Genomic DNA, 16,305 nt, shown 5'->3' on the forward strand with positions numbered 1-16,305 from the left:
AGAAGTCCAGCATAATTGCACTAGTATGGTCCAAAGAAAATTTAATTTTAGTTGTGGATGCTCATGTCTCCAAATACTAACAAGCTCAAATTTGAACACTCATGTGTAAACAGGGGAACCTTACAACATATACATACCAAATGAAACCTATGAACACACATCCAGATAGAAGCATAGTATGGACACAAAAGCTGACATAGGGTTTTAACAGTAGCAGGTAAATCACTATTGACAGGTCACATTGAATTTACGTTTTTGATTTTATTTAATATTTGTTTTAGTGTAGCCACTGTGCACCCCTGACAATTTATAGATGCAGGAAAAATTCTAAATGATAAAGTAATGAATGACACAAAATCTTGAGTTTTTAGTAACTAAACTGTGATTAAATGACATAACACAAAACTGGCAGTACAAAATGAAAAATGTGAAATCTAAAGAAGTCAGTGGCAACTGGTAGCCATTTAATGTTGAAATTACATACTGACTGTTTCATCCTGGTTGATTATGGCACACTGCCAATGTTAGCAAGTAAACAAAGAAGTGTACAATAGTAATATGGTTGTCATAGCAGAGTATGGTGTTTCACTACCACTAATGTGTATTTTTGTAGCAAAAGTACCATTATTGAGCATGTAAAAAAACTACACGATTTAAAGTTCGATTAGACATCAAATTTCAACATTCGATGTATGGGTAAAAGCATGAGATCCTCTGCGTCTATCACACGGCAAAATCAACTTATAATACATATGAACTTATAAAAATATCATTTAATATTGCTGTAATTGTTTGGGTATCAATTTCAAGGTCACTTGGAGCATTTCTGCATTCAGAGAAAAAAGGGGACAACTATTTATTGAGTTGCAATTCATCTTGTTGATCTTTTTTTCTTATATAGCTGTTTCGCATAAATTTTCAAAGTTTGCAGCAATGCAGTGCTATCCATATTTTCTCCAAAATTCTCATTAAATCTTAAGTGAGAACATATTTGTCTCTATTCACTGTATCAAACTCTGTGAAGGATACATGCTAAAGTAATTCACAATTGAAAATGTCATAGGCTGCAGTGTGTGCTGATGCCAGGGCATGGGAATTATCACCGCTGAACAGTGCTACCATATGTCTATACTTTATGTTGTGTTTTTGTGTGCAACTACTGAGCTTGTTTTGCAAAAAATTGAATGGATGAGGCAACAAACTGTGGGGTTGGTGTTTTGCATCAGGTGGAGGAAGGCCTGTGTAATGTATGAAGTAAGGAGTATAAGAATACAAGATTCACTGCAGAAAATTGCTGCTATTTCCAGCACCATCACCAACTGCACAGAGAAAAAAAAAAAAATCAATCGCTTATGGTGCAATACCAACTGGTTATGTAAAACTGGTGAACAACCAAAGATTGGGCAGTGGTTCATACAAACCTACATGGTATGTCTAATGATCAGATGGATGTAGAATCTGAGCCCCTAACTTTAATGAAGAACGTAATCCAAAGACTGAAATTATGTAAACTTTTCATATTTATGGTAAACTGTTGTTATTTTCAAAGTCTAATTTAGTATTAGGCTGCAAATGTAATCAACATCAAATACAACAGCTTTAGGTATGAAAATAATTATTACTTTCTGTAAAACCACATTGTAGAACATACCAGAAAATAAATTAACTTAAAAATACTTATGAAATTTTGATGGTATTAATTTGTTAAACTTTAGCAAAGACTCGAGGATACTGTTATTATCAACCACTATGACAAAATTAAAGCATAAATCACCATTATTTTGTACTAATTGTTTAGAAAATCTACTTTTCAGTCTAAAAATATAGTGCTATCCCATTCTGCTTGTATAAAATTTGTAATCATATTTTGTAGTAAGTAATTCTCTACGTAGATTATCAAAGATGTACAACTTTCAACTGTAATTTCCAACTATGCTCTCATTTAAACAATGCTATGTAAAACGCTGTGATTGTTGTATATTTATAGACGGTGGGTCCACTGTCACATTTATGGCTCTGGTAGCCATAATATTCTATCCAAAGCTTCACTTCATGGTTGAAAAGGTATGCATTAGTTGATTTATGACATATGCAGGGGAGAGAACAGATGGTTCAACATTATCTTTTAAAATATAATTCAGATTTAATCAACAATCATAGTAGCTATCCTCTCAATACTAGCTATCATACATTGCACTGTGATTTTATTTTATGGTCATTTTTAATAACATTAGAATTACAATACACAGATGAGTGACTTCATGCCAGAAACTCACACCGAGCAAAGTGTTTTGGGCTGACCAATTCAGTTTAACAGGAGGGGCCATATAGGAAGCTTCTAAGCAAGAGGTAACACAATTGAGGTTTAAGTTGCATGCCCTACATATAACGAGTTTAAGAAATCACAACTATGCGAGCAGTGCAGAACACGAATGTACGATTGTAACTTAGCTGTAATTTCTACAATGTATTTAATGCACCTGGTTTATAGCTCTTACACACTTGAACAGTTTTACATGTAATGTTGTAGGCAAACATTTGTTAAATTCTTTTTTAGTGGTTTATGAATCCCTGCCGTGTGTATGTGTGTGTGTGTGTCATTAATAAAAGAAAAATCACTGGCATTCCAGGTGACCTTGATCCTTCATTTAATAGCTTAGTGAGCCATAGCCAACTTGCTAGAGACTTTCTTACAGCTGCCCACGATGAATTTACAGCCTGTGTGATACTTCTATGCAGGGCAAGGACACCCTTAGAAGATGCCAGGTGGGTGGACAATTTCAGAATCTGTCTTTCACCTGGATGTGGCAGATAACAAATAGGCACCTCACATGTACCTTACTCCCAGTACAAATGGGAAGTCATGTGCAATCTGCAGTAAACAAATGAGAGAATATGCAGAGCGCATTTGGTTTGGAGATTGCATCTCCATATGTATTTGTCACGAACATTTTTATACTTGTTATGAATTAATGAATTGAGAGACTTTCTTTTATTAAAGTCCATATAATGTAGTAACTAGTGATAAAGGAAATCAATGACCATGGAATATAAGATTGTTAATTCTACAAAATGTTACTTTTGAGAAAACCAATGACAATAGAGACTTGATATTATGTGCGACAAAACAGTATATTTATATCTGTGACTCCTACAATTTAGTATATTCATAGTAGTTCCACTGTAATAGTGTCTCTCTCTCCCTGACAATTCCCTTATTGGCACTCTCTCACCGACCCTGTCATTGTTATAGGATCACTCTGTGTCTTCCATGTCTGCAAGACTATATAATGTGTTATTAATTATGAAATAATATATGGACAGTTATGGTTGAAAATTATGAATTATTTAGGAATAAAGGAGACGGCTCACCACAAGACAGAAGCGCAGCGTCGTGGATAGGCACAAAAACAAAAGGCATGAAGCTTGACTAGCTTTTGGAATGCACTTCCTTTTTCTAGCTGTAGGAAAAACATGCACAGAAACACACACATATTCACTCACACATATGCACACACCTTTTGCCCTACACTGTGCTCAGCCAACTGCCAGTTCTTTAATGGCCCACAGTGAGTGACCTAGGATGAGGAAGGGGGTTTGGGATGGGGAGGGGTGAGGGATGGAGAGAGGCGTGAGACAGGGAGGGGATTTGGGGGGGGGGGGGGGGGCGTCTAGCAGTTTGTGAGAGAGTGGGGACCAGCTGTGGGCTAGCTGGGGTGCTTTTTGTTTGTGTGTGTGTGTGTGTGTGTGTGTGTGTGTGTGTGTGTCCGTCCTACAGCTGGAAAGAGGAAGTGCATTCCAAAAGCTAGTGTGTGTGTGTCCATCCTACAGCTGGAAAGAGGAAGTGCATTCCAAAAGCTAGCCAAGCTCCATAACTTTCATTTGTGTGCCTATCGACGACGCAGCACTTCTGCCTTTCGGTGAGTTATCTTCCTTATTCCTAAATAATTCATAATTGTGAGATAGAACTTTAGCTTGAACTGTTATTTAATGCTTCATTTCATGCATAGCTAGCTGAGCAGTCAAGACAACATAGAATCGCAGGAGCTACATTACATGGCAAATTTGATTTTAATACTTTTCTTTACACTCACGCAACTGCTCGTGCAGCTGGTATAACATTTCTATTTCACAGGAGCCTACAGACTTTGAGGAGATTTTATTTACACTGAAACAAGTAGGTGCACAATAAAGGATTGATTTTTCAGCTGGCCTGTCTGTGACCCAATAAAGGCATAATTTCAGGTCATGTTACAAAGGAAAGGTGTGGGACCATGCACTGTTTAACCATTAGAGTGGGAATATTTGCAATGATAGTCATTTACAGTGGCATAGTTGATTATGTGGTGTGAAAATAGGTATTTTACATAGACATAGTTACAGTCTCTTATCGTCACGAGATTTTTTTTTTTTCCTTCGTCATTGCTTATAACACCATTTACACCACATAATCACGATAATTAGGTGCAAGGCTCACAATTCATGATTACTGAAGTACATGTGGCTAAGAATTGTCCTGTAATTTATGTTGCAAATGAAAGTGCTGGGCTCAGAACCCATGCAATATTTTATGATCTAATTTCCAAACAATATCTGCCATTTATTTACAAAAAAAAACAGAAATAATTTTCAAACACTAGACTCCACACTGACACAAGACTGGCGTCACGTTCACTTGCAAGTTTCCAAGTGTTTCAGTAGCATTTTTATCATTGTATCACGCCTATACTGAGTAGTCACTGTTATGATTGAACTTAAGGAAGGTAGTCTGTGTTAGCTGTTGCTAGATCATTTTTACAAAAAAAGAGTGAACATCTGTTTAATTTTGTCTAAATAAATTGGATACAATAAATGAAGAAATTTGGAACAGCTGTCTCATTATTAACATAGTTACAAAAAAATCCAGGCAAATGACTGAATTTCAGTTCCCAGAGCTAAGTATACTGTTAATACTTTTCTTAGTTATATGTGTGTCATTTGAAATTGCAACTCACAGTGATGTACGTTGGCAATTGTTCCAATAAAAATTGTCTGTATATATTTAAAGTCTATTTTTTGGTACCGGTAATGATAATTATATTTTTTATTTCACAAATTTCCAAATGGTGAACGTCACATTTGGTTATCCACTCTTGCAGTTTCTCAATAATGTTCATGGGCCAAACAAAACTACAGACAGAGGTACAAACAATTATGCTTGCTTGTCTTTATTTGTATTTTTAAACTGTACAGTAACATTCACTCATAGTTACTTTCCGTGGGACACTTCCTTGTGGGCTTAAAAAATATTTTGCACACTCGTCATTAACGTATTCATTTCAGTTAGAAGTTTTATGTAGTATGAGTTGGAGTACAGTAAAATTCAATGTAATGTCATCCTGTCTCCATGTACCTGGGATCATCTCACCTATTGGTAAACCATACAAAATTAAGCTTCCTTGTAGGGTATACTGGTTCCTTGCCTCAGCAAGTCACTTAAAAAAAATTATGTAGACACAAATCTGTGTGGATGACAATTTCTGCTTTCTCATCTTGCAACAACACAGGTTTTTGAAAGATATGAAAAACTAAAGCCATAGTACCAACTATGTTCTCTACAACCTTTCTAGCCCCAGACAATCAGTAATTAAAAATTTGTTCATTTGAACCTTGGATATACACTGCTGGGTATAGTTTCATTTTTTTGTTTAATGGGAAAGTAGTGTCTGCTATGAAAATGTATCTTAGGGCCAGTCAGCTTGTGGCAAGTTCAGCAGTTTTCTGAGAACTTTTTCATTTACGATTATGTTCTTCAATACACCTCCATTTCTCTCATGGCAACCAATATCTGGATCATAGCAGACATCAACAACTGCAAGCACTACAATGCTATAGGACCCTTTTTAATTGTAAAATTTGCTCCCACTAGTAGCAGGGCACTGTATGACTATGTACTTCCCATCAATGCTCCCATACAACGGGAGAAGTGTTGTGGCTGAGAACAGGCATGCTGTTCCACACCAGTCTTTTTCAGTCTGAAATAAATAAATCTGATTTCAGGTTTCAGAAGATTTTATACTGGAAAGAGGTAATGAACAAGTTCCTGGCTCTTCTATATCATCATCATCATCATCATCATCATCATCATCATCATCATCATCATCTCCTCTTACACACAAGAAATTAAAATGAATGGGTGGCAAGATATGTACAATGTCTCTTCCCATCTACTTCTAGGAGTACCGTAGAATCAGGAAAATGAGGATACTGATGAATACTGCATCTGTGGCCTATAAATGGCACAGTCACTAAGAAAATTGCCATAAATATAGAGGGCAATGACAAAATAAAAGCTGAATGACATCTTGCTTCAGCCAGAGTTAAGCCTTCTACACAAGTATGGAGTCAGTGTGTATGGGTGTGTCATGTGCATCAACATGCAGCATTAATTTCCCAGTTATATTTGCAAGCAACACAACTGAGGAAGTATTGCTTTTTGATTGTGGGTGTCCAGCTCTTGAAAAGAAAAAATAAGAGAATAAAAAAATGGACAAAATACATATTTAATAAGCTTTTATGTTTAATTTCCTTTATATAACCCTCCAAGACTTCCAACAGTGGTCTACAACTTCAGGTATATTCAAGATAATGCTTGCTTTGAAGTGTGAAATAAACACGAAAGGCTTTGAATGAATCTCCTGTTGTCAAAAAAACATGGAGAGTAGCCAGAAAGTCTTTCATTGACTGGAAGTGCTCCCTGAAATCTAGGTCTGTTTTTGAAACACCTGATGCTATCAAATCTACCAGAATTTAAATATCTGTTAATGACATCGAAGAGATATTATAGAAATCAGAGCTGTCTTCCACATTCAGCTCCTGTAGCAAGTTATTCTCACACATGTTGTTCTGCAGCAGTTCTTCATCCACTAATGATGTGTGTTCTTTCATTTGCATGTACCTTTAAGTATTAATAGTGCTGCAAGTGTGTACAGCAACCTTAACACTAAGCAGTTTCAAACTTGTTGTGGAACACTGTTGGAAACACAACTGCAACAAAAAAATATATCCAGTAGCAGTGCGTACATGGCTTTCAGCCAACGAGTGTACTCACAGATGAGGCCATTGTGTTTCTGCTGTGCTGTTGAGCCCTGCTGAAGTGTGAAACCAGCAGAAACTTTGGCTGCAAGTATACAGGTTCTCTAGACAGCAAACTCAAAGTAATAAACTTCGGCAATTTTGGGGGTCTTGAGAAATACTATAAACAGAAAGGTAACACACAAGCAGTAGCGAGTGACCCTTCTAGACACATTAAGAAATGTGTTGCCTCTTTGATAATAATAATAGGTAATAACTTAAACCACGTACAGTGCAGGGCACATAAACTGCATCTGATTGTAAACATTTTTTCAAAGGAACTTAGTAAGTTGTACACTATTAGCAGCAATTCAAAGCATGCTTTCTTGAACACCAAGAAAAGGAAACAATTGTATTTGCAGTTTCTGAAGGAAAATAATGGAGACAAAAAGTTTTTTGCTCTTCCAGTTTTAACATGCCAGGACTCATTGCTCTCCACAGCAATTTCATGTAGCAGATTATTTTGAAGAAATGATTGAATTCTTCTGCAGTGATAAGTTCAGGAGCCTTCCAATGTGGGCAGAGTGCTGATTTCACACTTTTACTAGAGCCCTCTGTGATCAGCGAAAGTCAGCTGACTTTGTGCCACTCTGGAATGTTTACGCTCGTTGCCAACCACAGCTACCTAACAATATTGTAGTTTGTAACAATAAATAGCCATTGTGAATAGAGTGTTGATCCGTGTGTATTGTTGTGCATAATGATTGTATATATTATTTACATAAATGAGCGAAGAGGCTGTACCTGGTCCTTCTAGTGATTCCCCATAAACTTTCATGTCACTTCTGCAACACAATAATCATTAAATGTTCATTTCTTTTGTAAGCTATAAGCTGGGTGACATGGGAAAAGAAGGCAGGGCTTGTATCCGCAGCCAATGTGCTATGAGCCAATCACAGGCTTCTGCTCCCAGCATCCTCCACTCAGAGGTCAAGTAAAAGTGTGCAATCAGAATGTAAATTTGCTGTCAGATGATAAAGTGAATTGGACTCTTGCAGAGGCCAATTTCATTAAACATGCCAGTGACTTAATATAAGTATTTCCTTTGGGACTTCAAAATATCTGTCATCACATGAGCTCTACTTAAAGAATGTTTCAGTATTTTGTGCAACAAACAAACAACATTTTAAAAAAAGGTAAAGTGACAAGGGCTTCATGCAGAAGTATAGGAGGGATTGAAGCATACTGGGTTGCAGTTTTATATTAGGATAACTCTCAAGGCCACAGATCCAAACAAATCAGTCTTCAAGGCTTTAGATTTAGGTTTCAACCCAAGGGCAATAAGCTGGGACATTTACTACAGTGAAGTCTGTTTGATGGTAATCTAGACATAATGACAAGGTATTTGAAAAATTGTCTGCAGTGTTTGTCTGAAAGCGTAATTTTTTTCTTTAATTATCAAGCATAACAAATGACTTTTTCCTTTCAAGTCAGTGTAATGTAAATAATGGTGATGTGTGTAGTGTAATACATTAATGTAAATGATCAGTATAGTTTTGTTTTCAGCACAACATCTAGTTTGAGATCTATCAGTATAAGGGTTGTAAAAAAAAAAAACTAACTCCGTCTACAGGCCGCAAGCGACCCATCGGGACCATCCGACCGCCGTACCATCCTCAGGTGAGGATGCGGATAGGAGGGGCATGGGGTCAGCACACCGCTCTCCCGGTCGTTAAGACGGTTTCTTTGACCGGAGCCGCTACTATTCGGTCGAGTAGCTCCTCAATTGGCATCACGAGGCTGAGTGCACCCCGAAAAATGGCAACAGCACGTGGCGGCGGGATGGTGACCCATCCAAGCGCCGGCCACGCCCGACAGCGCTTAACTTCGGTGATCGCACGGGAACCGGTGTATCCACTGTGGCAAGGCCGTTGCCAGTATAAGGGTTGTATCATCAGTAAATATTAACAGACTTGTTGGATGATGAAGATCACATATATTTAAAAAAGTTAAAGTGCTAGAACAAAATGTTGTGGGACTCTTGTAGCAATTGGAAGGGCATTCAATCTTCAATTACTTACTATGACAACTTGTTTCCCGTCTAATATATACAATTTGATTAATTATAGTTCACTGTCATATACATAATGTTGTTCAAATGTAGGTACTACAGTATCATGTGATACAGTCAACTGCTTTGTCTAAATTAAGGAGCATAGCTCGGGAAAGGAATTGCTTTCAAAACATTGGAAAACATCTGAGAACATCACAGTGTTAATGGTAGACAGACTAAGCCTAAAACCATACGATTAAGAGGAGATTATGGACATGATGGATACTGTTCAATATCAGCCAAGACATTTTATCTTCCTTATAACTTGAAACAATTAAGGATTTCAAAACATCAGGGAAGTTTCCGGCATGGCACTTGCATTTTACAAGGTAAGTCAAGAGGAGTTGTTATGATATGAACGATATGAACGATATGGTTTAGTGTGTAATTTCAAGACACTATGGAGATATTTATTATGTTAGTTACTTCATTTACATGCAATTTGGTAAACAGTCTGGCAACTAACATGTGTCCACTCCATACAATGTTTTACCATTCCCTTTTTGATTAAGATGAGTAACACAGAATGTGAGTCTTTATGCAGATTAGTTTCATTTTTCAACATTTTCAAAGTAAAAATACTTACCCACTCTAATGTCCACAGGCCATCCTTTCTCCTTAGCTGTTTGACCAACTTTTGAAACAGGATGACATAAATCTGGAGTGAAAGGTCCATTGATGTGTGGTTCTAATGTGTCCAAGTTCAGCTCTATTATCTATATAAAAAAAGAAGAAAACTGAAATGAATTGTGTATCAGATATCATTTGTTTGTTATACAGATAAATAAATGGCAAACTCAACTTGAACAACACATAATGGAATAATAATGGCAATTTTTATGCCTGTGATGTTGACAGTATGAAAAATTAAACACACATCAAAACTGGAACAGAAGGTAAGAAATTGGACAGACAATAAATGACACACTGCACAGTAGTTGTTAAACAATTCTTTCACTTTCTTTATTTAAAATGCCAAGAAAAATGCTTTCATTTTAGAATTTCATTTTACATCATATCACATTACAATAACAGTGACATTTCTATATTGTTTAAACTGAAATATCCATGTAACTGATTAGTTTTAAACAATATAAAGTAATCAGACAGATAAAAATCTGCTCGCCAGCAGGAGAACACACATACAGGGTGGCGCATGATAAGTCACCTGATTTGTTTCATGAATAACACATTTGTTGTTGACAAGATTTGTAATTTATTGGTGTAGAAGTAAAGAATACAGCTTGGAAATACAACCTAATGAATCACATATTCAATATGACTGCTGTTTTGGTTTACAACCTCTTCAAGTTGCACACTTGCATTTGTGATGACTCTCCTACACAAATCTTCTGGAATGGCGCGGCATAACTCCACAATGATGGCCCTAAGTTGCACTGCATTTTGGGGTTATCTGTGGTACACCTTCTCTTTAAGGAACCCCCAAAGGAAGAAGTCACATGGGTTAATGTCCAGGCTGTGTGGCAGCCACATTACTCCTCCTGCATAACATTCTGGAAATCTGTTTGAAAATACACTAAGGCCAAGTCTTTTGTGTAGGAAATCAAGCACAATGTTGACAGTATGGGCGCGTGCTCCATCCTGCATGGACCATTGTGTCTGCAATGGAAGACATGAGGCCATGAGCTGAGAAAAGAACTGGCTTTGCAGCATGTATAAATAGCATTCACCAGTTACTGTATCATCAAAGAAAAATGGACCGATGATTCCATGCCTTTACATTGCAACCCACACGCACACTTTCTATCCATAGGTGTCTTTCGTGTGGATTATTCACGGAGGTTCACATGCCCAGAATAGAACATTCTGTTTGTTCACAATACCGTTCACATAAAAATAAGCTTAATCAGAAAACCATGTGTTGCATAGCATTGCCTCTTGGTCTTGCTCGATTGCCCACCTTGCAAACTGCAGTCTCTGCTCCTTATCTCTCGCAGTAAGCTTATGCGCCACACTCATCTTGCATGGGTACAAGCGAACGTCACATTGAATAATTCTTTGTACAGATCGGCGTGAAATTCCAAATTTGACACTTGCTCTTCTTGTTGATTTACTTGGACTACAAGTCAAAGCCTCTCGAACTGCTTCAATGTTTTGCAGCGAACATACAGTCCATGCATGTGGCCGCTGACACTCTGAAACAGTTCCAGTACCTCCCAATTTTTGATGTAATCTGGGTATTGTCTGTGGGCTGGAAGCCCACCATGTGCTGAAGTGAGCACAAAACCTTCTCTGCGTCAATGTAGCGCAGTTTGTCACCGTGTACAGTAACACAATCTTCATCTTTTGCACGACGGTCAACCGTCCTTCGTCCACCATTGTGGAAAACTGAAATGGTGGGCTCACAATGGAAGCGATGAACAGTGTGCTCCCTGCCGCCATTGGATAAGCAGCTGCAGCAGCAAGTCGTATACTCCTAGCTCACTCATTTGTTACATAGTTTAATTCTTAATTTCTTTGCGTGTTTTTGGTACTTGCATTGTTTAATTCATAAATTTTGGGCGTATTATAGTATTTGAGAGTTGTAGCATCGCGTTTTAGTACCTGAATAGTGTAAAATCGCGTAGTCTCCTTCCGCCGCCGAGCAGTGTGTCAGCAGTGCGCAAGTAGCAGCATTACTGCATTTACTAGGCAATCTTGTATTTTAATAACCGTTTAAATTTTGTCGATTTGTTTGCGCTCTCTGTAGATTAGTTCAGACGTTCTTTGCACAACAGTTTTTAGCATGGATAGGGACTGCAACTGCTGTGTTCGGATGCAGGCTGAGTTGGCATCCCTTCGCTCCCAGCTTCAGGCAGTGTTGGCTTCGGTCACACAGCTTGAGGCTGTTGCCAATGGGCATCACTGTGGGGGTCCGGATGGGGGTTGGTCGGGGACGGCCAGCTCGTCCCACGCATCCCCCGATCGGACTAAGACTGTGGTTGCCCGGGATACTGCCCGCATTGAGGCTGATCCCTCACCTGTGGTAGAGTGGGAGGTCGTCTCAAGGTGTGGCAGGGGGTGAAAGACATTCCGGAGGGTTGAACGGAAGGCCTCTCCAGTTTGTCTGACGAACCGGTTTCAGGCTCTGTCTCAGGCTGATACTGATCTTCGGCCTGGCATGGCTGCTTGTCCTGTTCCAGAGGTTGCCCCTCAGTCTGCAGGATCCGGGCGGTCGCAGAGGGTGGGCTTACTGGTAGTTGGGAGCTCCAACGTCAGGCGCGTAATGGGGCCCCTTAGGGAAATGGCAGCAAGAGAGGGGAAGAAAACCAATGTGCATTCCGTGTGCATACCGGGGGGAGTCATTCCAGATGTGGAAAGGGTCCTTCCCGATGCCATGAAGGGTACAGGGTGCACCCATCTGCAGGTGGTCGCTCATGTCGGCACCAATGATGTGTGTCACTATGGATCGGAGGAAATCCTCTCTGGCTTCCGGAGGCTATATGATTTGGTGAAGACTGCCAGTCTCGCTAGCGGGATGAAAGCAGAGCTCACCATCTGCAGCATCGTCAACAGGACTGACTGCGGACCTTTGGTACAGAGCCGAGTGGAGGGTCTGAATCAGAGGCTGAGACGGTTCTGCGACCATGTGGGCTGCAGATTCCTCGACTTGCGCCATAGGGTGGTGGGGTTTCGGGTTCCGCTGGATAGGTCAGGAGTCCACTACACGCAACAAGCGGCTACACGGGTAGCAGGGGTTGTGTGGCGTGGGCTGGGCGGTTTTTTAGGTTAGATGGCCTTGGGCAAGTACAGAAAGGGCAACAGCCTCAACGGGTGCGGGGCAAAGTCAGGACATGCGGGGACCAAGCAGCAATCGGTATTGTAATTGTCAACTGTCGAAGCTGCGTTGGTAAAGTACCGGAACTTCAAGCGCTGATAGAAAGCACCGAAGCTGAAATCGTTATAGGTACAGAAAGCTGGCTGAAGCCAGAAATAAATTCTGCCAAAATTTTTACAAAGGTACAGACGGTGTTTAGAAAGGATAGATTGCATGCAACCGGTGGTGGAGTGTTCGTCACTGTTAGTAGTAGTTTATCCTGTAGTGAAGTAGAAGTGGATAGTTCCTGTGAATTATTATGGGTGGAGGTTACACTCAACAACCGAGCTAGGTTCATAATTGGCTCCTTTTACCGACCTCCCGACTCAGCAGCATTAGTGGCAGAACAACTGAGAGAAAATTTGGAATACATTTCACATAAATTTTCTCAGCATGTTATAGTCTTAGCTGGAGATTTCAATTTACCAGATATAGACTGGGACACTCAGATGTTTAGGACGGGTGGTAGGGACAGAGAATCGAGTGGCATTATACTGAGTGCACTATCCGAAAATTACCTCGAGCAATTAAACAGAGAACCGACTCGTGGAGATAACATCTTGGACCTACTGATAACAAACAGACCCAAACTTTTCAACTCTGTATGTGCAGAACAGGGAATCAGTGATCATAAGGCCGTAGCAGCATCCCTGAATATGGAAGTTAATAGGAATATAAAAAAAAAGGGAGGAAGGTTTATCTGTTTAGCAAGAGTAATAGAAGGCAGATTTCAGACTACCTAACAGATCAAAACGAAAATTTCTGTTCCGACACTGACAATGTTGAGTGTTTACGGAAAAAGTTCAAGGCAATCGTAAAATGTGTTTTAGACAGGTACGTGCCGAGTAAAACTGTGAGGGACGGGAAAAACCCACCGTGGTACAACAACAAAGTTAGGAAACTACTGCAAAAGCAAAGAGAGCTTCACTCCAAGTTTAAACGCAGTCAAAACCTCTCAGACAAACAGAAGCTAAACGATGTTAAAGTTAGCGTCAGGAGGGCTATGCGTGAAGCGTTCAGTGAATTCGAAAGTAAAATTCTATGTACCGACTTGACAGAAAATCCTAGGAAGTTCTGGTCTTACGTTAAATCAGTAAGTGGCTCGAAACAGCATATCCAGACACTCCGGGATGATGATGATGGCATTGAAACAGAGGATGACACGCGTAAAGCTGAAATACTAAACACCTTTTTCCAAAGCTGTTTCACAGAGGAAGACCGCACTGCAGTTCCTTCTCTAAATCCTCGCACAAACGAAAATATGGCTGACATCGAAATAAGTGTCCAAGGAATAGAAAAGCAACTGGAATCACTCAGAGGAAAGTCCACTGGACCTGACGGGATACCAATTCGATTCTACACAGAGTACGCGAAAGAACTTGCCCCCCTTCTAACAGCCGTGTACCGCAAGTCTCTAGAGGAACAGAGGGTTCCAAATGATTGGAAAAGAGCACAGGTAGTCCCAGTCTTCAAGAAGGGTCGTCGAGCAGATGCGCAAAACTATAGACCTATATCTCTGACGTCGATCTGTTGTAGAATTTTAGAACATGTTTTTTTGCTCGAGTATCATGTCGTTTTTGGAAACCCAGAATCTACTATGTAGGAATCAACATGGATTCCGGAAACAGCGATCGTGTGAGACCCAACTCGCTTTATTTGTTCATGAGACCCAGAAAATATTAGATACAGGCTCCCAGGTAGATGCTATTTTTCTTGACTTCCGGAAGGCGTTCGATACAGTTCCGCACTGTTGCCTGATAAACAAAGTAAGAGCCTATGGAATATCAGACCAGCTGTGTGGCTGGATTGAAGAGTTTTTAGCAAACAGAACACAGCATGTTGTTATCAATGGGGAGACGTCTACAGACATTAAGGTGACCTCTGGCGTGCCATAGGGGAGTGTTATGGGGCCGTTGTTTTTCACAATGTATATAAATGACTTAGTAGATAGTGTCGGAAGTTCCATGCGGCTTTTCGCGGATGATGCTGTAGTATACAGAGAAGTTGCAGCATTAGAAAATTGTAGCGAAATGCAGGAAGATCTGCAGCGGATAGGCACTTGGTGCAGGGAGTGGCAACTGTCCCATAACATAGACAAATGTAATGTATTGCGAATACATAGAAAGAAGGATCCTTTATTGTATGATTATATGATAGCAGAGCAAACACTGGTAGCAGTTACTCCTGTAAAATATCTGGGAGTATGCATGCGGAACGATTTGATGTGGAATGATCATATAAAATTAATTGTTGGTAAGGCGGGTACCAGGTTGAGATTCATTGGGAGAAAATGTAGTCCATCAACAAAGGAGGTGGCTTACAAAACACTCGTTCGACCTATACTTGAGTATTGCTCATCAGTGTGGGATCCGTACCAGATCGGGTTGACGGAGGAGATAGAGAAGATCCAAAGAAGAGCGGCGTGTTTCGTCACAGGGTTATTTGGTAACCGTGATAGCGTTACGGAGATATTTAATAAACTCAAGTGGCAAACTCTGCAAGAGAGGCGCTCTGCATCGCGGTGTAGCTTGCTCGCCAGGTTTCGAGAGGGTGCGTTTCTGGATGAGGTATCGAATATATTGCTTCCCCCTACTTATACCTCCCGAGGAGATCACGAATGTAAAATTAGAGAGATTAGAGCGCACACGGAGGCTTTCAGACAGCCGTTCTTCCCGCGAACCATACGCGACTGGAACAGGAAAGGGAGGTAATGACAGTGGCACGTAAAGTGCCCTCCGCCACACACCGTTGGGTGGCTTGCGGAGTATAAATGTAGATGTAGATGTTACGACATCTGGCGTGATTTCCATGAACTGCATGAAGTTGAGCGCACAATTTGAAAGCTATTGCCCTAATAGTATACTCTATAAAGAAAGGTTTTAGATATGCAAGCTTTCAGAGCCAATAGCTCCTTCTTCCAGCACAAGGGTTGTAGGGTAAGGAAGAGCAGTGAAGGAAAAGGACTGGAGAGGGTTAGGAAAAGGGGTAGTGTTTGGAAAAGTCTCCCAGAACCCTGGGTCAGGGGAGCATTACTTGACGGGATGAGAAGGAAAGACTGATTGTTGAGGACAGTACTGGACAAGATTTGGAAACCTGAGAGCTTAAAGGTAGAAGACAGGGTAATATGCCAGACAGATTAGTGCTAAAACATTATGAACGAGTTAATACGAGTGAAAAGCTAAGCCATTGTAAGTAATACACATACAATGCTCTTAGCTTTGTATGTAATACACATACAATGACATCAAAAAAAGACGTAGTGAAGCAATGTAGCAGATACATGTGACTTTGATATCATCCATCATCCAGATTTGTGCATTAG

At 39.9% G+C, this 16,305-nt stretch overlaps 1 protein-coding gene across 1 annotated transcript in view; it reads right to left on the reverse strand.

Annotated features, from left to right (window-relative positions):
• The window catches only part of LOC126236388 (probable aconitate hydratase, mitochondrial), an 81,340-nt gene that overhangs the window by 33,188 nt on the left and 31,847 nt on the right, over positions 1 to 16,305 (reverse strand). The window contains exon 8 of the mRNA XM_049945674.1: positions 9,753 to 9,882. Within this exon, the coding sequence (XP_049801631.1) occupies positions 9,753 to 9,882 (130 nt within the window). The remainder of the gene's footprint in view (positions 1 to 9,752; positions 9,883 to 16,305) is intronic.

The sequence above is a fragment of the Schistocerca nitens genome, chromosome 2 (genome assembly GCF_023898315.1).
Source record: "Schistocerca nitens isolate TAMUIC-IGC-003100 chromosome 2, iqSchNite1.1, whole genome shotgun sequence".
Taxonomy (NCBI): domain Eukaryota; kingdom Metazoa; phylum Arthropoda; class Insecta; order Orthoptera; family Acrididae; genus Schistocerca; species Schistocerca nitens.